This window comes from Bufo bufo, chromosome 5 (genome assembly GCF_905171765.1).
Source record: "Bufo bufo chromosome 5, aBufBuf1.1, whole genome shotgun sequence".
Taxonomy (NCBI): domain Eukaryota; kingdom Metazoa; phylum Chordata; class Amphibia; order Anura; family Bufonidae; genus Bufo; species Bufo bufo.
Window position 1 is genome coordinate 231,290,545 of NC_053393.1, and position 23,809 is coordinate 231,314,353.

At 43.7% G+C, this 23,809-nt stretch overlaps 1 protein-coding gene across 2 annotated transcripts in view; it reads right to left on the reverse strand.

Moving 5' to 3' along the window:
* Positions 1-23,809, reverse strand: part of ELMO1 (engulfment and cell motility 1) — a 548,072-nt gene that overhangs the window by 298,691 nt on the left and 225,572 nt on the right. For both annotated transcript variants that reach the window (XM_040433269.1, XM_040433270.1), the window contains one exon: positions 16,773-16,881. In XM_040433269.1, the coding sequence (XP_040289203.1) occupies positions 16,773-16,881 (109 nt within the window). The remainder of the gene's footprint in view (positions 1-16,772; positions 16,882-23,809) is intronic.

A 23,809-nucleotide genomic window follows, 5' to 3' on the forward strand; every position in this document is an offset into this window, starting at 1 on the left:
GGTCATGGGTTTCTGGATGTGGCTTTTACATGGTTTTTGATGCTTTTTTTTTTCTTTTTTCTTATCCTTTCCATTTCAATGTTTGGATGTTGATATAGCGCAGAATCTGCACTACGGCTAAGTTCACACTGGCGTTTTGGTTTAAGTTTGTGAGATCCGTTCAGGGCTCTCACAAGCGGTCCAAAACAGATCAGTTTTGCACTTAATGCTTTCTGAATGGATAAGGATCCGCTCAGAATGCATTTGTTTGGCTCAGTTTAGCTCCGTTCCACCTCCATTCCGCTTTGGAGGCGGACACCAAAACGCTGCTTGCAGCGTTTTGTGTCAGTCTGACAAAACTGAGCCAAATGGATCCGTACTGACACACAATGTAAGTCGATGGGACGGATCCGTTTTCACTGACACAATAGAAAACGGATCCGTCCCCCATTGACTTTCAATAGTATTCAAAACTGATCTGTTTTGGCTATGTTAAAGATAATACAAACGGATCCGTTCTGAACGGATGCGTTTGTGCAGATCCATGACGGATCCGCACCAAACCAGAATGTGAAAGTAGCCTTTAAGAATGAACGTCATTCCCCTCCCCCCCCCCCCCCCCCCACACACACACTGTGGTTTTAAAACCATAGAACAAACAGCACCATGTACAGTAACAAGCAGTTTTCCCATTCAAATTAATGGAGATGGTTTGCAAGCGTTTTAAGCACATTTTTGGGTGCAGAATCCCCACCAAAATCCACTTAGACAAAGTTCTATGTGAGCATACTCTTAATTTGCCGATGTTATTACATGCTCAGCATGTAGTCCCACTACATGTATCCTTTTGTACACAGGTAGCAGAGTTATTGCACAGGCTAGCCAATTAAATTGTGCTACACATCAAGTGAGCAATCTGAGATAAATTTACAAGAACAATAGAGGGCGTATGTCTTGTGGGACAACGGCTTGAATTGTCATTTCTGTGATGTAAAAAAAGATTAAACAAAGATAAATCATTTCAGAACTTTTTCCACCTTTAATGTGATCTATAAACTGTACAACTCAATTGAAAAACAAACTGAAATCTTTTAGGTAGAGGGAAGAAAAAATATAAAAAGCAGTATCAGCATGGCACATTTTGACTTGGCAAGATTTGCCCACTGTTCTTTGCAAAAACACTCCAAATCTGTCAGATTGCGAGGGCATCTCCTGTGCACAGCCCTCTTCAGATCACCCCACAGATTTTCAATCGGATTCAGGTCTGGGCTCTAGCTGGGCCATTTCAAAACTTTAATCTTCTTCTGGTGAAGCCATTCATTTGTTGACTTGGATGTATGCTTTGGGTCGTTGTCATGCTGAAAGATGAAGTTCCTCTTCATGTTCAGCTTTCTAGCAGAAGCCTGAAGGTTTTGTGCCAATATTGACTGGTATTTGGAACGGTTCATAATTCCCTCTAGCTTAACGAAGGACCCAGTTCCAGCTGTAGAAAAACAGCCCCAAAGCATGATGCTGCCACCACCATTCTTCACTGTGGGTATGGTGTTCTTTTGGTGATGTGTTGTTTTTGGGCCAAACATATCTTTTGGAATTATGGTCAAAAAGTTCAACCTTGGTTTCATCAGACCATAACGCCTTTTCCCACATGCTTTTGGAAGACTTCAGATGCGTTTTTGAAAAAGGTTTTTCTTCGTAAGAAAAGGCTTTCATCTTGCCCCTCTACCCCATAGCCCAGACATATGAAGAATACGGGAGATTGTTGTCACATGTACCACACAGCCAGTACTTGCCAGATATTGCAGCTCCTTTAATGTTGCTGTAGACCTCTTGGTAGCCTCCCAGACCAGTTTTCTTCTCGTCTTTTCATCAATTTTGGAGGGACGTCCAGTTCTTGGTAATGTCACTGTTGTGCCATATTTTTTCCACTTGATGATGACTGTCTTCACTGTGTTCCATGGTATATTTAATGCCTTGGAAATTCTTTTGTACCCTTCTCCTGACTGAACTTTTAAACATGAGATCCCTCTGATGCTTTGGAAGCTCTCTGTGGACCATGGAAAGACCAACTAGAGCAGCTGAACTTTATTTGGGGTTAATCAGAGGCACTTTAAATGATGGCAGGTGTATGCTGACTCCTATTTAACATGATTTTGAATGCGATTGGTTAATTCTGAACACAGCTACATCCCCAGTTATAAGAGGGCATGCACATTTATGCAACCACATTTAGTTTTTTTTGTTTTCTTCCCTCCACCTAAAAGATTTCAGTTTGTTTTTCAATTAAGTGGTACGGTTTATAGGTCACATTAAAGGTGGAAAAAGTTCTGAAATTATTTATTTTTGTCTAATTTTTTTACATCATAGAAACCTGACATTTTAACAGGGGTGTGTAGATTTTTTATATCCGTACTATTTGCTGCATACAGGCACAGTATTTGTATGGAACCAAGTGTCGATCCTTGCTCAAGGCTACTTTCACATCAGCGTTTTTGCTGGATCCGTTATGGTCCAGCAAAAAATGCTTCCGTTAGGATAATACAACCGTCTGCATCCGTTCTGAATGGATTCTGTTGTATTATCTGTAAAATGACCAAGACGGATCCGGCAATAAAACCATTGTAAGCCAATGGGGGACGGATCGGTTTTCTTTTGTGTCCAAGAAAACGGATCAGGCACCATTGACTTACATTGTGTTTCATGTCCCACCCAGGATGCACACAAAAATGCTGCTTGCAACGCAACCAAATGCTACAAAGTAGACGGAGTTGTTTGCTTTCAGCACCAGAGCTACTACAGATCAGCAGAGGAGTTGTATATCGGGCCCACGCCTATCATCCAGCGATGGCCTACCCTCAGTTTTTCAATAGAGAAAAGTAAAATTACCCATAAGAAGTAGTGGCTTGTCAGCATTATGCTCCTTAGTATACAAATTTGCATACAAATGTTCTCTTGTGATTATTGCTCCATGGAAATCTGCCAAAATCTACTCATTGTCAATAACAATCATAGAAGTCTATCATAAAATCTCTACGCACAATAAGCTATAGATGCAGCATGTATTCCAAGTAAATCAAAAATAATCTGAGATCAAAGAAAAATTTCCCTGGATTGGCCTTGAATGAAGTGTCTAAGATAAGTCGCTTATGAATTAAAAGGCAAATGCCTTCAAAAACAGACATCTAAGCAATTATTCAGACTGTTTGTGAAGCAGGGAATGATGACCTATTGTGTGCATCGATCCTGCAATGCCAGATCTGACATGTCACGAAGCAGGCAGAGGGAGTGTACCCTGATGAAGTAGTTTCATTTGAAACTGTGCGACAAATTGAAAAACTTTTGACTGATTATGTAACTTTAGATATATGAGCAAACAAGACACCATTATATTTTCTACATTTAAAGATTGAATAGCACGCTAATGGGAAGTGCTGGCTGCTAGGACACAGAATACCGCTGCTTCAGCGTCGCTCTAGGTACACATGCAATTAGAGGCGCTTAGGGCGTCTGCTATTAATAGAAGTGGGTGTATGGAGAGGACCGAGGAACAATTGTTTACCACTTTCACTCTAAAACTGACTACAGGCTTATGCCAAGACCCAAGAGACTTCATTAAAACTCCCCTTCCTTACTCAGCAACTGAGCGCAAACATGACATGCTAGTGGAAACGATGATCCTTTAAATCATCCGATGAAAATCATACCTTCCTGTAATTATGCTCGGAGGCTGTTTGAATTAATATTGCATTCTGCACTCGATGCAATTTGCATAATACTTTCTCAACTTCCTGATTAACATGCAGATTTTAGGCTAAGATGATTAAAAGTGAAAGCTTGCTACAAGGCAGCATTTCAATTGCATGCACGTTTGCCGTACTATATTATATTCATAACTTGGTTCCAAAGAAAAAAAATTTGTGTCAGAAATGAATATTGCTTTTCACAACCGACCTAATGTGCAGATAAAAAAAAATGCAAAATCGGACACTGACTCACATTAAACAAAGCTAACTGCTTAATAAAGTAATGTTGTACTGTAGTCATCTTCCTTGGCTGCACAGGTTGGAAGAAAACTCCAGATGTGGCTACTTGTGGAAATGCTGTAATTTCTCAGTTTAATCTCCTCACAGTCACATTAAAATTGGAAAAACCCTCCAAAAAATATCAGTTTTTTATTGAAGATATTTAATGTGTCTGAAGTAAATCTTGGGAACACAATTGCATTTTTAACCTCTTAGTGACAATTCATTTTAGCATTAAGAACCACTAACATGTTCCCCCTTTGTGTTCCAGCAGTAAAACGTTTTAATTTTTCCTTGTAATTTTATTTTTTTATTTTGGGGGATGAGATGTAGGTTTTTAAAAACCATTTTGGAGTATATATAGTGCATGAAATAACTTATTTTAAAACAATACCAAAATCACAATATTATCTTCAGCACATGGGAAAGATATCGCTGTTAGAAATCGGGAAAGCAGGTTTTATTGGGTATATTCCAGACTCTATTTCTAACAGCAATATCTCCTGTTGATGCTCTGCTAGTGCTGTCATATTGTTCTTGTATGAAAGCCTGAAAGCTTTGAAACAAGACCAGACCCATGTCTTTAGCTACTACCAACTATAGTAGAAGATATAAGCAGCTAAAACAGAGCCCCGCTTCCCTTTCTGCCAGAGCTGGACTCGGGCAAAACAGTTAAGTACTTTTCCCAGAGAACTAGCTCAGCTCAGGCAAACCAGTTAGGTGGTTATAGGGGTTGTCCAGGTTACAGGTATTGATAGGCCATCAATATCAGAATGGTGTGAGTCCAACACCCCCACTGATCATCTGTTTCAGTAGCCGCAGCACCTGAAACTACAATATAGTTTCCAGTGCAGGTGTACCGCATGACCACAACACTGTGTACAGAGGTGTTCTCCATAAAAAAGGTGAAAAAAGTCCAGCTTCCAATAAAAAGCACTGCATCTTTAATCTTGAAAAATCTTGACTAATAAAATCCAAGTGTGACATCATACAGACAGGATAGCGTTCTAGTCTACTCGTTTATTGTGTCCTGATGCTGTGTGCAGTCAGAATAAAGTGCATCGCAGTACCTCGAAGACGACCAGGGAGGGCGAGTACAGCCAGTGCAGCGCTGCCCTCACTGCTCCCCGTGCCTCCCACACGTTGATGACTGCTTCGATAATGGATGCGGTTATTAGCATTCAGACTATAACACACACTGCCACTTTTCACTCACTTTTGAGGAGGGAAAAAGTGAGTCTTATAGTCTGAAATATATGGTAAGTAAATTCAAATGTATGAAATTTGTTGCATTAATTATTTTAAAACACAATTATAGAAAACAAAAAGCACAAAGCAAATGAGTTAAACAAAAATGTCATTACATAACATTGCACAGAATTCTGACAGCTGACTAAAAAAAGAGCACAAAAAAAGACACAAAAGCAGCTGTTGTTTTTTTTGAGCATGCATGAATATTAATTATCTGATTACATAGTGATATGAATAACATTTATTTTGGAGCCCAAATGATTAAAGCGGAGAAGCATTCCAATACACGTTCAGAAAAAACAAACAAGGACAGTAATACTATTACCAAGGACTGACAAAGTTCACCATTTCCCAAGTGCAATTACAAGCTTCATAACAGCAATTCTGTAATTGATCCAACCAGGGGTTTATTTATAATTCACAGGGCCCCATAGTAAAATAAGATGGGGCCCCACCACCCAGTGTAAGGAAATTAAAACAGCAGCATAAGCAACAATAATAAAGGTGTGTATAATAACACCATATATCAGAAAACCCACATTATAGCAAAAAGCCACCATAATGTTATTCCCCTCAAACAGGTACAATGTTCTTGCACCCGATAGGGCCCCCCAAACTCTGGGCGCCATAGTAAGTGTTATAGCTATAGTTACGCCCATGGATCCAACAATAAAATACATTATCTAACTCATAAAATGCCATGTAATAATATAAGGATTTATAAAGGGGTTGTGCAGCCAGTACATATTGATGACCTATCCTCAGGATAGGTCATTAATATCTAATTGGTGGGGGTCTGACTCCCAGCATTTCCCCCGACCAGCTGTGTGAAGAGTAGGTGGCATTCGTGTGAGCACTAAGTCCTCCTCAAGACTGCACTGCGCGTCGTGTCACATGCAGCGACGAAGCAATGTAATTATAAGTGCTCGCCACATTCAAGTGAATGGTACAAGCATTCTAAATTACACTGCGCCACTGAGACAACTCACAGTGTAATCTTCAAGAGGAAGTGGCACCACCTCCTCTTCAAACAGCTGATCAGCAGGAGTGCCAGGGGTCAGACCCACACCAATCAGATATTGATGATCTATCCTGAGGATAGGTCATCAATATGTACTGGCTGCACAACCCCTTTAACACATCCATTTTCAAAACATTTCCATGCATAGACTTTGTGAATGGTTACAAGTATGGTTGAGCAAACCCAAACGGTAAAGCTCGGGTTTGTACCGAACTTTAGGATTTTTGACCCCGGACCCGAACATTTCAGTAAAAGTTCGAGTTCGGTGTTCAGCAATTTAATGGCTCTTTTTGAAAGGCTGCAGGGCAGCCAATCAACAAGCGTTTAACTCGTGTGCCCTTAGAAGCCATCACAGCCATGCCTACTAATGGTATTTCTGTGATTGGCCAGTGCAGCATGTGACCCAGCCTCTATATAAGCTGGAGTCACGTAGCGCTGCACGTCACTCTGCTCTGATTAGTGTAGGGATAGGATGCTGCTGCTGTGAGGAAGAGAATAGGAAATAATCTGATATCAGAACTTGTTGTTAACTCTGATCTATAGCAATTTTATTTTTATTTTTTAGAGGGTGCAATGCAACATTTTTGTACCCTGTCCTGAGCCCAGTGACACAGAAAAATACGTTTTATCTGTCTGTTAGTTAGGGGGGCGTCGGCAGCCATTTTGTGCAAGTTCAGTGCACCAGCACTGCATATGTGCCAGGGACAATATTTGAATCCAGTTCTTTTAGTTCAGTGGGAAACATATAACCATTTTTTTAAGTGCACCTGCACTGCATATGTGCCAGGGGAAGGGAAAATAATATAGATAATCCGTCTGTGAGTTCAGGGACCCAGGGGGTGACATATTCACATTTTTTTCTGTAAAGTACCCCTGTGCTGCATATGTGAGTGTAATCAATTCAGTAAATCCATCTGTTAGATTCTGGGGGGGACAAATTTATTTATTTTTGCTAAAAAGTACATTTGCGCCCTGCACTGCATTTGTGATAGTGAAAGAAAATCGGTTAAATCCATCTGTTGAATTGTGGGTAAAAAAAATCATATTTTTTTTTCCATAAAGTACCTTTGCTGCCTGCGCTGCATTTCTGACAGTCCAATAAAACCGTTAAATACTGCTGTTATATTGTTGTTTGAAAAAAAACACAATTTTTGTGCTAGATACTACATTTGCGGCCTGCACTCCTATCTGACACTCCAATAAAACCAGTCAATACTGCTGTTACATTGTTGGTTGATAAATTAAAAAATTTTGTGACCGTGAAGTAATGTATTAAATTCGCCTGTCACACTGTTGTATGACCTCAAGAAAAAAAAAATCTTTATGACACCGGCTTCCTCAGGTGCGAGTAGGCAACAGATGGATTTAACTGATTTTCTTTCACTATCACAAATGCAGTGCAGGGCGCAAATGTACTTTTTAGCAAAAAGAAATACATTTTTCCCCCCAGAATCTAACAGATGGATTTACTGAATTGATTACACTCACATATGCAGCACAGAAAAAAATTTGAATGTCACCCCCTGGGTCCCTGAACTCACAGACGGATTATCTATATTATTTTCCCTTCCCCTGGCACATATGCAGTGCAGGTGCACTTAAAAAATGGTTATATGTTTCCCACTGAACTAAAAGAACTGGATTCAAATATTGTCCCTGGCACATATGCAGTGCTGGTGCACTGAACTTGCACAAAATGTCTGCCGCCGCCCACCTAACAGACAGATAAAACGTATTTTTCTGTGCCACTGGGCTCAGGGCAGGGTACAAAAATGTTGCATTGCACCTTCTAAAAAATAAAAATAAAATTGCTGTAGATCAGAGTTAACAACAAGTTCTGATATCAGCGGTATTTGGTAAGCCCGAATGCCGCTCTACGAATGGTGAGTCCAGAACAAGTACAGGCGATAGTAGATTGGGTGGCTGACAGTGCCTCCAGTTCCTTCACAATGTCTCCCACCCAGTTCCCTGCTGAAAGATCAGAGTTGGCACCTGCAGTCCATGGTCATCAGTCTTTCACCACACCCCTTTGGAAATCAGCCAAGCAGTCTGAGCCCCAAGTCATGCAGCAGTCTCTTCTGCTTTTTGATGACTCTGCTAGCAGGTTTTCCCAGGGCCAGCCACATAACCCTGCCCCAGAAATGCACCGATGCCCAACCACTTATGTTTCAGGACGAGAACATGGGAGGACCCCCGCAGCACATCTCGGATGATTACGAAACACAGGTGCCAATTAGTGTGGCTTTCTGCAGTGTCCAGACCGACAAGGAGGGCAGGGGTGAAGACTGGGTGGAAGATGATGTGGAGGACGATGAGGTCCTCGACCCAACATGGAATCAAGGGTCGAGAGATGCGAGTGACCTTGGTAGTTCGGAGGAAGAGGCGGTGGTTGCACAGAGCCACCAGCACAGCAAAAGAGGGAGCAGGGTGCAAAAGCAGAGCGGCCGTCCGCTAGACAGTACGCCTGCTACTGCAGACGGCACCAAAGGACCGAGCACACCAAAGCCAGCTCCAAGGAGTTCCCTGGTGTGGCAGTTCTTCAGACAATGTGCTGATGACAAGACACGAGTGGTTTGCACGCTGTGCAATCAGAGCCTAAAGCGAGGCATACACGTTCTAAACCTGAGCACAACCTGCATGGCCAGGCATCCTAAGGGCAAAGCACGAGCTGTAGTGGAGTAGACACCTCAAAAACCAAGAAAGGTCCCTGGCTGCTCCAAGCATCTCCACAATGTCCCATGGAAGCGTTCAGCTGTTTATCTCCCAAATACTGGAGCGAAAGAGGAAGTACCCCCCTAACCACCCGCGATCCCTGGCCCTGAATGGCAACATTTCAAAATTCCTGGCCTTTAAAATGCCGTCATTCCGTTTGGTGCACAGTTTTAAGAATTTTATGGCGGTGGCTGTCCCACAGTACGTTGTGCCCAGCCGCCACTACTTTTCCAAGCGAGCCATCCCTTCCCTGCACAACCAAGTGGGGGACAAAATCAGGTGTGCACTGCGCAACGCCATCTGTGGCAAGGTCCACCTAACTACGGATACGTAAACCAGTAAGCACAGTCAGGGACGTTATATTTCCCTAACAGCACACTGGGTAAATGCAGTGGCGGCTGGGCCTGAGGGGGATAGCAGTTTGGAGCATGTCCTTTCACCACCGAGGATAGCAGAGTGTTTCTCTTTGCCTCCTGTTGCTTCCTCCTCCTACTCCGCTTCCACATCCTCTACCGCCTCCTCATCCGGTCAGAGTAACACCTTCACCACCAACTTCAGCACAGTCCGGGGTAAACGTTTTCGGCGTTCTCCCCCTGCTGCTGCTCGCCTGTCATTGCTACAGCATAACTTCGGCCTTCCCGCTCACCGCCTCATATGCGACATACCCACAAGGTGGAACTCCACTTTGCACATTCTGGCCAGACTGTGCGAGCAGCAGCAGGTGATAGTGGAGTTTCAGCTGCAGCACGCACAGTGAGTCGCTCTGCGGAACAGCAGCACTTCACCACCAATGAGTGGGCCTCCATGCGAGACCTGTGTGCCTTGTTGCACTGTTTCTAGTACTCTACCAACATGGCCAGTGCCGATGGCGCAGTTCTCAGCGTTACTATCCCACTTCTATGCCTCTTTGAAAAAACTCTTCGGGCGATGTTGGAAGAGGATGTGGCACAGGAGGAGGAGGAAGAGGGATCATTTACAAGGGCTTCCAGCCAGTCATTCACAAGTGACTCCGAGGGTGGGTTCCGGCACCAACATACGCCAGGTACACAATTGTCCAGCCAGGGCACAGTTCTGGAAGATGAGGAGATGGAGGAGGAGGAACAGTGTTCACAGCAGGGTGGCACCCAAACCAGCTCATGGACATCACTAGTGCGTGGATGGGGGGATACATAGGACACAGACGATACACCTCCCACAGATGACAGCTTTTCGTTGGACAGCCTGGCATACATGAGCGATTACATGCTGCAGTGTCTCTACAACGACCGCCGAGTTGGCCACATTCTAACTTGTGCTGATTACTGGGTGGCCACGCTGCTGGATCCCCGTTACAAGGACAACGTACCGTCGCCAACGCGGCTGGGGCACCGCCAGCACCTCAGAAGGCAGGGTTAGCTTGGCTGAAATGTGGAAAAGCTTTGTCAGCACGCCACAACAACCAGCACCACTAGCTGATATGGAACGTCTTAGCAGGAGGCAGCATTTCAGCAACATGGTAGAGTAGTATGTGTGCACACGCCTACACGTACTGACTGATGGGTCTGCCCCCTTCAACTTCTGGGTCTCCAAATTGGGCACATGGACTGAGCTTGCCCTTTACGCCTTGGAGGTGCAAGCCTTCCCTGCAGCCAGTGTATTGTCTGAACCTGTATTCAGCACGGCAAGGGGCATTATCACAGACAAGCGCAGCCACCTGTCCACAGCCAATGTGGACAAGCTCACGTTCATTAAAATGAACCAGGCATGAATCCCACCAAAGGTCGCAATAGCGCCTCGCCTGTACAAGCGTCATAAATGCCTGTTCAGGACATTTTACTCTGTGGAAAAAGTCTAAGGCGTACCGATACGCCTTAGACTTTTCCCTGCTATTCATCAGTGCAGTGAGCGCTGTGAACGGCACATGCAGTGCAGCAATGCTGCTGCTGCCTGAAACAACCAATAACAAGGCTCCTTACAGTAAGGAGCTTTGTTATTGGTCAGTTTGAGAGGGGTGCCGGAGCTTCTGGCACACCGCTCTGAAGGGAGGAAGGAGGCGCGCGATCCTCACTGGCGGGTTAAGTGGGGACTGTGAAATTTAGTGGGGATCTGAGCGCCTTGTTTTTACCCTATAGTGATGAGTCTGAAGCGCTCAGCCGAGCGCTGTCTCTCCTCCCTGCTGAGCGCGGTATTGAAGACTGCCTCAATAGAAGGTCTAGGGGACCGTCATTACTACTGCGCTCAGCAGTGAGGAAAAGTGGCTCAGAGTGCTTCAGACTCCTGCTTATAGAAGTCAGCGAGGGTCCCAGCGCTGGACCAGGAGACCTCCATACAACCTCCATAACAGACAGACCTGTCACCCGTAGACCTCTATGTCACTTGTCAGCTTTCTTATGAATCCATCAAGGATTCATTGCAGCATGTTCCATCAGACGCTGAACTAGACATATTGTGTGCTATAAGGATTTCTTCTGTAATGTAGCGCCGCATGGCGGCATGTGGTGCTACAAGCACTGCATGTGGCTTTTTACAGCCTACAGGACATAGTCCCTCTGCCAAGTGCATGAAGTCTTCGCTGTAAGACTGTATAATCCAATAACCACAGCGATGGTGGCAATTTTGTGGCATGAGATAGGGCAACAGGGTCATGGAAGACAAACTCCCCTTTATTGCAAGATCAAGCATAACACAAAATGACAGCTTCTAGATCAGGGATCAGTAACCTCTGGCACTCCAGCTGTTCTGAAACTACAACTCCCAGTATCCTCCTTTCACTTCTTTGGGAGTTACAAGAACAGCTGAGCAAGTGTGCATGCTGGGAGTTGTAGTTTCACAGCAGCGCTGTAGTGCCAAAGGTTGCTGCTCCCTAGATCAGTGGTTATCACTGCGTGATGACATCATCCAGATCTACAACATGTGACTGTGGCGGTGCAAGGTATGTGCCCGCGTCTTTCGCTTGTGCCCTTGGAACCAGCATGCACCACCATCCATTGTGCCTGTGTCCTGTTCTTCCAGTGCCTCAGGTCTCTTCAGAGTCTACCAACAGCCCCGGTGGCACAGACATACCCACCTGAGAGCTCATCTACAAGGACGTAACTTTGGTGGGCAGCAATGGCCACGTGATAGATGGCATACCCCAGTGACCAGCGGCACAGAAACATCAGCAAAAATTAAAGGGATTGTACCAAGATCAACACTATTTACCTATCCATACTTGACCCAGAGAACACTAGAACATGGTAACCAAGGTGGGACCCCCAGCGATCATGTACTTGAAGGGGACACGTCTGTTTTAGTAGTGACTTGCATTTCCCATGCAATAACAATTCTGGGGAGTCAATTCTTGTGACTCTATATTGTACCATTCCTCTATTATTCCTACTAGAACTTATGAACGAATTGCTAGTAGTCTGCAATAAAAGGTCCAGCTGGAGGTTACCAGTTGACAGCACTGATTGAATAATGTCAGGCTGTGCAGGGACACCCCCATCTGGACATTCACTGCAAACTGCTAGCAAGTCATTCATAACTAATAACAGGAATTGTGCAACATAAGGTCATAAGAATTGATGCTCCAGGATTGCTATTACATGAAGGGGTGCAAGTAGTTACCAAAACAGACAAATCAGGAGAGGTGAGGGGTCCTTTTAATGACAGGTGATAAATATCAATCTTAGGACAAACCCTTTAAACCTCATAAAATCACTGCAACAATGACCTCAGTGGTACAGACCCACTCAGAGCAACAGTGACCTCAGTGGTACCGACCCCCTCAGAGCAACAGTGACCTCAGTGGTGCCAACCCCTCAGAGCAACAGTGACCTCAGTGGTACAGACCCCCTCAGAGCAACAGTGATCTCAGTGGTACCGACCCCCTCAGAGCAACAGTGACCTCAGTGGTACCGACCCCCTCAGAGCAACAGTGACCCCAGTGGTGCCGACCCCCTCAGAGCAACAGTGACCCCAGTGGTGCCGACCCCCTCAGAGCAACAGTGACCCCAGTGGTGCCGACCCCCTCAGAGCAACAGTGACCCCAGTGGTGCCGACCCCCTCAGAGCAACAGTGACTCCAGTGGTGCCGACCCCTCAGCGCAACAGTGACCTCAGTGGTACCGACCCCCTCAGAGCAACAGTGACCTCAGTGGTGCCGACCCCCTCAGAGCAACAGTGACCTCAGTGGTGCCGACCCCCTCAGAGCAACAGTGACCTCAGTGGTGTCGACCCCCTCAGAGCAACAGTGACCTCAGCTAAATAAAAAATTGTCTAAATTTGCTATTTATGCATGGAAGACAGTTCTAGAGTACTAGTAATTGTTTCCCTGCATAAATAGCAACCCCTTAATGTTATGTAGGCCTTCGTATTAACTATCTGAATTACTGTAACTTTCGTACTCCTCATCGGCTAAAAATACTCCTCAAAAATGGTAAGAGGAGTATTTTTACTCTTCCAGAAAACATGTAGCACGACCTCTGGATCACACAGGACTTGTCTGTACCTTGTGCAGAATAGACATGTATACAGACCTCACCCAGCCATTGTTATACTCCAGACCACTTTCTCATTGTTTTATTTTTTATATTTCCCAATGTTCTGGGGTCTACCCTAATTTACACAACAAAAATAAATAAAGAAATAAAATAAAAAACAGTGTTGGCTACCTCCTCCTCCACCGCCGCCGCTTGCACCTACACAGCCACGTCCACCGACCGTCTCCTCAACCCCCTAACTTCATATGGACCTCCACCTCCTAGATCAAGATTATTTTTTATTTTTATGTATTTTATGTTATTTGAAGTCATTTCACTAATTCGTCTGTTACATTGTTGGGTGACATTCACCAATTTTTGGCTGTGATATACCCCTGCTCCACATAGTGGACAGGGAAATACATTTCACTAATTCGTCTGTTACATTGTTGGGTGACATTAACCAATTTTTGGCTGTTTTACAAAAATTTTGTAAAAACGTCTGTTATTGATCAGAAGATGCGAATACTGATCGCGAATACAAAAGCACGCTGGTCGACGCCCTGCTGATGGCATTCCCACCTGACAGCGGGGGCTCAGTAGAAGCACAAGTCGAAGGCTGATGAGGAGGAAGAGGTCGCCAACGCAGCTGGGGCACCGCCAGCACCTCAGAAGGCAGGGTTAGCATGGCCGAAATGTGGAAAAGCTTTGTCAGCACGCCACAACAACCAGCACCACCAGCTGATATGGAACGTCTTAGCAGGAGGCAGCATTTCAGCAACATGGTGGAGCAGTATGTGTGCACACGGCTTCATGTACTGAATGACGGGTCTGCCCCCTTCAACTTTTGGATCTCCAAATTGGGCACATGGCATGCAACCCTCTAGCCCTTTCTATTACTTTTTTAGAGCCATTTTAGTGTTCCAAAGTTCGGGTCCCCATTGACTTCAATGGGGTTCAGGGTCAAGTTCGGGTCCTAAACTCGAACTTTTTTGAGAAGTTAGGCCGAACCCGGCGAACCAGAACACCCAGGTGTCCGCTCAACTCTAGTTACAAGGATTAATCCTGAGAGGTAAAATTCTCAATGGATTGTGGATGTGGATTCCGCCTTATAAATCTGTGAAATCTACAGTACAAAATAAATGAAAGGTAATTTCCAAACCCCATCAATGTGTAGAGGAGAAAAATTTGCATGGAATTAAGGGCATTTCACAGCATGATCATTATGTTGCGAAAATGCTGCAGATTTTCAACTTTGCACTTCAAATTTGCAGTTAATCCGTTGTGGAAAAAATTCTCTACAGTCTTATGATTTGCCTCCAAATCTTGTCTGGTTTTATGCTTTTCAATTCTCACTGAGTGTATAAAAGTGGTTGTCTCTCTTCAGTTAATAGTTTTATTATGTAGAGGAAGTTAAAACAAGGCACTTACTAATGTATCGTTATTATCAATATTGTCTCTTTTGCTGGTTGGATTATTTTTTCCATCACATTATACACTGCTAGTTTTCAAAGTTACGACCATCCTGCAATCCATCAGTGGTGGTCGTGCTTGCACGCTATAGGAAAAAGCTCATGGCACTGGACACAGGCTAGTGCTTTTTCCTATAGTGTGCAAGTACGACCACCGCTGATGGATTGCAGGATGGTCGTAACCACGGAAATGAGCAGTGTATAATGTGATGGGAAAAGGAATCCAGCCATCATAGGAAACAATATGGACAATAATAATAATAATAATTAATAAGTGTCTTGTATTAACCTTGTCTACATGATAAATGCCATTTGCTGAAGTGAGGCAACTCTTTAACCCTTTCTACCCCGGAGGTTTTTTTGTTTTTGCCTTTTCGTTTTACGCTCCCTGCCTTCCCAGAGCCATAACTTTTTTATTTGTCTGTTCACATAGCCATATGAGGGCTTGTTTTTTGCAGGACAAGTTGTACTTTCCAACGCCACCATTTAATATTGCATATGATGTAGTGGGAAGCAGGTAGAAAAAATCCAAATGGGGTGAAATTGCAAAAAAAAGCAATTCCAACACAGTTTTACAGTTTTTTTTATTTACTACGTTCTATGTGTGATAAAACTGACCACTTACTTTTATTCTACAGGTCAGTACGAATCCGGCGATACCTTATATGTATAGTGTTTCTTGCGATTTGATAGTGATAAAATAATAAAGTAGGAAAAAATTTGTTTTAATTTTTCGTCGCCATATTTTGACCCCTATAACTTTTTTGTAATTATGTGTACCGAGCTGTGTGGGGGGCAAATTTTTTGCGGGGCGATCTGAAATTTTTCTTTGGGGTGTGTATGACTTTTTGATCACTTTTTATTACTTTTTCTTGTAGAAAATGAAGCGCCCAAAAACGGCGAATCGGCCATTTTGACCTTTTTACCGTTTGCGGTATAAGGAATATTTTTTATACTATGGGTGTTTTCGCACATCGCGACACCCATGATGTGTATTTTATTTTATTTTTTTCAGTTCTTTTATTTTTATTTTGGGAAAAGGGGAGTGATTAGAATTTAGATTTTTTTTTTTGTGTTTTTAAAAACTTTAATTATTTTTTACACTTTTTTCTAGTTCCTTTTACAGGCAAGGGCTCCATAGGAAATACTATGCAGCAGCCTCTTGTCATTCACAAAGACAGGGGCTGCTGCACACAAGCCCCAGCTCCTCCGATCGCCGCACGGGGGAGCCGGAACGTCACCGGAAGCTTGCACTTCCGGTGTTTCATGCGTTCAGATGCTGTGGTCAGGGTTGACCACGGCATCTGAGGGGTTAAATGTCCGCGATCGGCATTACTGACGGTTGCGGACATTAGCCGTGGGTATCTGCTATAAAACAGCAAGCCACCCGCGGCTATGGCACCCGCTCCGCTCAAGAGCGGGCGCCATCATTAAAGCCCCGGCCAATGCGGATCATGTGACAAGGCAAATAACCTCCATGGCACATCATTCAGTTTTGTCCATACAAATACACTGCACTTTCCATCTGCACTTGCACTGTTAGGAGTTTACTGCAGATAGCAGGTTCAGTGAGTGATTTGTCTGGTCACATCACTCTCCATCAGTAGCCATTCTATGGGCAGAATCGCTCTGTGGACAGCACAAAACACTTGGCAAACAATGGGTCATACCTTATAAAATATAAAAAAATGGCACAGAATTTTAACGAAGACTATATTAGCAAGTGCTGTAGAGACCTCTTAAAAAAATATTGGTCAACAGTAGCCAGAAAGTGGCCACCCCCCTAATTTTCAAATGGTTGCAATATGATATTTTCTATCATTTTGTGAATACAACTTGTGACTGCAACAGAAAAAGACAACAGAAACGGTACTCACGTAGCTCCCCCACTTTGAGGATTTCACAAAGCATTTTAGTAAGCTCAATGCTACTACGACCAAAGGGACATTCATGCTTGTCTTCTCTGCTGCTGTTTTCTAACACAATCTGTAATGAAAGCAACTATCGTAAGGATCACAATACATGTAGAAGTTTGAATGTATTTAGACTGTTTTTAATAAAGTTTTTGAGTCCAAATCCAGGAATGGATTTATAAAGCGATAAAGCAATATTTTTCGCCCCATAAGACGCACCCCCCCCCAAAATAAATGGGGGGGGGGGGAAACACTAGTGCATCTTATAGGGTGAATACAGAGCAAAAAAATATTAAATGTGCAGCGCATTGCACAGTACATCGCAGGCTGCGCTGCATAGAAACAGCAGCCTGCGATGTACCAGACATCTGTGTACCTGGAGAGGGGGAGCCCAGCGGCCGCAGCGCGTGCTTGTTGATCGGGACGGCCGCTGGGTGGTAGGTTCAGGTGGTGTGGCTGGTGCACGGTGATCGAGAACAACTGGCCCCGTCTGGTGGAGGTTGGCAGGGAACGGCTGGCAGATTTGAAAACGTTGGTGGGAGCAGGCAGGTGAGGGGCGGAGCAGGCTTTCCTGCCACACATGCCTGCTCCGCCTCTAAGTCTACACACATGCCTGCTCCTTTGTACATGCCGTGGCATGGAAGCTGATAAGAGGTATAAGGGCTGATAAGAGGTATGAGGGCTGATAAGAGGCATGGGGGGCTGATAAGAGGCATGGGGGGCTGATCTGAGGTCTGAATGGGGGTCTTATTTAGATTAGGGCTCTTATCTGAGGTCTGATTGGGAGTCATTCACATTGGGATCTGATCTGAGGTCTTATTGGGGTCTTATTAACATTGGGGGTCTGATTGGGGCTGTCAGCTGAGTTCTAATTAACATGGGGGTCTGATTGGTGGCCTGACCTGAGGTCTAAAGAATTTTATTTTTCTTATGGTCCTCCTCTAAAACCTAGGTGCGTCTTATGGGCCGGTGCATCTTATAGGGCGAAACATACGGAACCTCCTTTATATACTGTATGTCACCATTCATAGTATGTTCCTGAGTTTCACTTCAAAAACTGCATAAAAAACCCTGCATTTGGAAATTCAGCCTTAGCCAGGTTTCCTTCTAGCTGCCGCGGGAGACAGTGTGCCACTTGGAATGGAAATACTGCAGTAGTTTGCCATATATTGCTGCAGTTTTTTTGGCAAGAACAAGTAAAGCACATTGGGGGAAATGTATTATTTGTCCCAAGCCAGTTTTCTGGTAGAAAAACACGCGTTTGTGACTTTTTTCCTGCCACTTGTGCAAAAGTATATGTGCAAGTGGTGTTTCGCCACTGCCTTAGTCACTTTCCCAAAAAAAGGGGTGGGGCCAGCAGGCCTGACACATGTATCTTCTATTAAGCCAGTTTTCTGGTGTATAAGAAAACTGAAATGTACACCAACCAGGGGCTAGCATAGGGCTTCAGTTAGATATCATAGAACAGCGTAAATCAGCCATTATTTTTATGTGCTTGACCTGAACTTGCTAAGTTGTTGAAACCTTATGGGTGGAAGTTCAAAGGGATATAAACACAGAAAAAATAATACTTGGTATCATCTATAGACCCCTTAACATCACAGAAGAGATAGAAATACAACTTTATAACCAAATAGAGTGGGCCGCACAGACTGGTACAGTGGTCATAATGGGAGATTTTAACTTCCCAGACATTGACTGGGGTCATGATTCCACCTCAGCCGCAAAGGAGAGACAATTCCTCAGCTTGCTGCAGGGTCACTTTATGGGCCAGTTTGAAAATGCTCCCACTAGGGGCAATGATCTGTTGGATCTGGTCATTTCTAATGATGCAGAGCTTGTTGGAATTGTTGCGTTTTGGATAGGACCGCGCTATTACAAGATTCCCAGACACCATCTTTCAATTACGGGATTTTTCATCAGTGGATACGGACATAGAGGACACTCAATCTCCAACAGTGTGCTTCCTTCCTCCACCACGTCAAACACACACTTGTGCAGCAGATGTATACATGGAGAACAATCAATCTTCACCAATAGGCTTTCCTCCTCCAACACAGCCTATGGGAACCAAGAGGTCGCACTAATAGTGAAGTATTGACTCTGTTTCACGTAAAAACATTTATTATACTCCCAAACATAAACTTGTTTACAGCATATCAGATATAGTAAAAAGTGATCTTTCTATTGCCCAACCCGGGTTTCGCCTTTGCGCATCATCAGGGGCAATTATCTTGCCTTCTGCAAGGCTGCTTTTAAAGAGGACCTTTCACCGATTCTTACCCTATGAACTAAGTATACAGACATGTGGAGCGGCACCCGGGGATCTCACTGCACTTACTATTATCCCCGGGCGCCGCTCCGTTCTCCTGCTATGCCCTCCGGTATCTCCGTTCCCTAAGTTATGGTAGGCGGAGTCTGCGCTAGCGCTGGCCAATCGCATTGCAGAGCTCACAGCCTGGGAGAAAATAACCTCCCAGGCTGTGAGCTTTGCGCTGCGATTGGCCAGCGCTAGGGCAGACTCCGCCTACCATAACTTAGGGACTGGTATCTCCGCCTACTATAACTTAGTGAGCGGAGATACCGGAGGGCATAGCGGCAGAACGGAGCGGCGCCCGGGGATAATAGTAAGTGCAGTGAGATCCCCGGGCGCCGCTCTACATATCTGTATAGTTAGTTCATAGGGTAAGAATCGGTGAAAGGTCCTCTTTAATCTACAAATCAAACCCACCCCCAGGGCATCCCACCCCTGGGGTGGGTTTGATTTGTAGGTTAAAAGAAGCCTTGTAGAAGGAAAGATAATCGCCCCTGACTAAGCGAAACCCGGGACGGGCAATAGAAAGATCTCTTTTTACTATATCTGATATGCTGTACACAAGTTTATGTTTGAGTATAATAAATGTCTTTACGTGAAACAGAGAAGTCAATAGTGCGGTCCTATCCAAAACGCAGCATTTTACTGTGTGAACTTGACCCACGTCACTTACTGGGACCTGCAGCTTTTCGAGTCCAGGCAACGTATCGGAGGTTTTTATTTGATATTCTGACCTTGTTGGAATTGTTACTGTTCGAGAAACACTAGGTAATAGTGACCACAATATAATATAATATAAACTATAGGAAGCAAACTCTGTCAGGCAGAGCAAAAACACAGAATTTTAAAAAGGCTAATTTCCCTGGCTTGAGGGCAGCATTTCAGGGCACAGACTGGGAGCAGCTACTGTCAAATAATAATACTGAGGATAAATGGGAGAGCTTCAAATCCACATTGAGTAATTGCACTTAAAATGTATTCCTTCAAGCAACAAGCATAAACAGCTAAAATTAAACCCCCATGGTTTACAGCTACTGTAAAAAGGGAAATAAATGACAAAAAAGGGCATTTAAAAAACACAAATCTGTGGGGTCAGCTGTAGCCTTTGAAGTTTACAAAAGGCTTAACAAAATCTGTAAAAAGGAAATAAAATTAGCAAAAAATATAAGATTAACAGCAGGTGGCAAAAGAGAGCAAAATAAAGCCCCAAAAATCTTTAACTATATAAATGCTAAAAAACCATGGTCTGACCCAGTAGGTCCCCTAAATAATGGTAAAGGGGGGTTTAGTAATGGAACATAAGGAAAAGGCAGAGTTACTAAATGGGTTTTTAGCTCTGTATATACAAAATAGAAAGGAGCCGATACCTGTGGTGCTTGGGCTGTTAGTACATCCAGCAATACACTCAATTGGCCAAGTATAGATATGGTCCAAGCTAAGTTAAATAAGGTAAATGTGAACAAAACTCCACGTCCAGATGGATTACACAGGGTGCTTAAAGAGCTCAGTTCAGTCGTTGCTGTGCCCGTTTATAATTTTTAAAGATTCTCTATTGATTGGCGCAAGGACAAATGTGGTTCCCATATTTAAAAAAGGATCAAGGTCCTCCATAGGTAATTATAGACCAGTTAGTTTAACTTCTGTCGTGGGAAGAATGTTTGAAGGACTCTTAAGGGACTTTATACAGGATTATGTGACTGTAAATAATATTGTAAGTAATAACCAACATGGGTTTACCAAGGACAGAAGTTGTTAGACTAACCCGATTTCTTTTTATGAGGAGGTGAGTAGAAGCATGGACAAAGGGGCGGCTGTGGATATAGTGTTTCTGGATTTTGCAAAGGCTTTTGATACTGTCCCTCAGACGCTTAATAGGTAAAGTAAGGTCTATAGGCTTAGAAAGTATAGTTTGTAACTGGATTGAAAACTGGCTGAAGGACAGTGTCCAGAGAGTTGTGGTCAATGATTCCTATTCAGAATGGTCCCAGGTTATAAGTAGTGTACCCCAAGATTCAGTGCTGGGTCCTCTATTATTTCATTTATTAATGATATCGAGGACGGGATTAATAGCACCATTTCTATTTTTGCAGATGACACTAAGCTATGTAGTACTGTACAGTCTATGGAAGATGTCCATAAACTACAAGCTGACTTGCACACTCTGAACCTCATTTACCAAGTTGATGCCCAATCACTCAATGTGGATAAATGTAAAGTTATGCATCTTGGTAGTAATAATCTCTGTGCTTCATATGTCCTAGGTGATGTAGCACTGGGAGAGTCACTTATAGAGAAGGATTTGGGTGTCCTTGTAGATGGTAGATTGATTAACAGCATACAATGTCAATCAGCTGCTTCTAAAGGCCACCAAGATATTGTCATGCATTAAACGAGGCATGGACTCGCAGGGCAGGGATGTAATATTTACAAAGCGTTGGTGCGGCATCATCAAGAATATGCAATTCAGTTCTGGGCACCAGTCCATAGAAAGGACGCAATGTAGCTGGAAAAAGTACAGAGGAGAGCGACTAAACGGATAAGGGCATGGAAGATCTTAGTTATAAAGAAAGATTAAAAGAATTACATTTATTTAGTCTTGATAAGAGATGTCTAAAGGGGGACATGATTAACCTATACAAGTATATAAATGGGACATACAAAAAATACAGTGAAAAATAGTTCCATGTAAAATGCCCTCAAAAGACAAGGGGGCACTGCCTCCGACTGGAGAAGAAAAAGTTCAGTATCTAGAAGCGTCAAAGCTTCTTTACTGTAAGAACTGTGAATCTGTGGAATAGACTTCCTCAGGACATGGTCATAGCAGGAACAGTGGACAGTTTTAAAAAGAGTTTAGATGAATTCTTAAAAGTAAATGACATTAATGCTTATGAAAATGTGTAGAAATCTGAGTCTCACTCCCTTCTGGGATTCGTGTCCCCCCTGTTCCTTGGTTGAACTTGATGGACTTACGTCTTTTTTCAACCGTATTAACTATGTAACTATCTAAGAAACCACAGCCCGGCACCTCCAAGTGTACATGTGGCCTAAATATCCTTAAAAGGGTAATGCAAGAATTGTGGTGGTGGTGGTGGTGGGGGGGTTTGCAACCCTCTCGACTTGGTTAGACCTCTATTGGGTAGCTCACTTACCTGCTGTCTCCCTGCTACTTCTCTTCTAGGTCTGGGCTGCCCCACTGGGCTCACTTGCTGGAAACATCCAGTATGACATCTCAACAGCCAATCACTGGCCGCGACAGAGACCGGACCCCCTTGCATCATGTGACCATCTGTCATGATGTAAAGGGGAGCCGGGAGCCGTTGCAGCTAGTGATTGGCTGCAGACAATGTCAAACTGGATGTTTACAGTGAGAGAGCCCAGCGGAACATCACAGGCCTGGAGGACAAAGAGTGGTGAGCCAGCGCCAGAAAGTCTAGCCAAGTGTGTGAGTGAGTGAGTGTCTGTGTGCAAAACCCGCCTATTAACTCTTACTTTAATCACAGCAGCAAAGCTCCCAGCCCCATCCAGGCCCTACAAACTCCTGCTAAAGATAATCCCAACCAGAATGTCCCAGACTTCATTGTATAGGATGTAATTCAGCACTGAGGCAATTTTTTCAGATAAGGAATTGGAAATTTGGCACTACCCGGTTAGATGAATTATCCAGTTTACTGTCAGTCATCTAGTGGCTGAACACAACTTATCCCTTTTCTAATGAGCAAAATTCTTTGATGCAATAACCTCACACACCAGATAAGGGACACAAAGCCTATATGTGTAACTGGAAAACATTTTCAGCTTCTTGATTTAAACCCATATAATTTTCCGTTGCTGATACAATTCGCTTTCGGCAAATAACTGTCACAACATGGAAGGAGAGATAAGCGGAAAAACACAGAAATAAATGAAACATGTTGGGCCAGTGCACATGTGAATCTGGTAAAAGTAAGTGAACCTGACTAGAGCTTTATTACTTATGCAGAATATACAGCATCCCCACACTTTAAATAACAATCCCCACACTCCATGCAGTTCATAGACCTGCTATTATTAGAATATAAAAAGACCTTTTGTGTGTGACATTCTTCAGTCATCCTCAGAAAGCAGAACATAGCCTATTTTTATTGATGCTATTCAGCTATAAATGCACCCTCTAGCTTTTCCGCAGTTCAAAAAGCTTCACTTAGATTGAAAGGTAACTGCGGGAGTTCAATGCCAGTTACAGAGAAAAGGAAGGGAAAAAAAATAATATAGCATATCTCCGCTCTTATGTGCTGCTCACACCAGGCATTTTAGGAACAGTGCTGTGCATTTCAATCCCACTGACAAAATGCTTAAAATAGACTGGAAAAGGGAGGGGGGCTGCAGTAAATATGCCGTATGCTTCATGCCATAGGTGACCTGCACACACCTACAGTCAAGGTAGTTTAATATAACAGACATATGTATATTTTTCAACAGGTAATTTATTTTGATGAATGGACCAGCTGAAGAGATTAAATCCAGGGCGTGTTAGAGATAAAAAGAGGTCGCTTGTTTGTAGAATGCCTGTGAGGACATTTTTATGCTTTGAAATCAATAATGTTCAGCTTCAATATAAACAATCAAGAGGTTGCAGTATGCAGCCCCCGACTCTTCAAACATGTGATCGGCGGGGGAGAGTAAGCCCCTCAACAACATAATATTAATG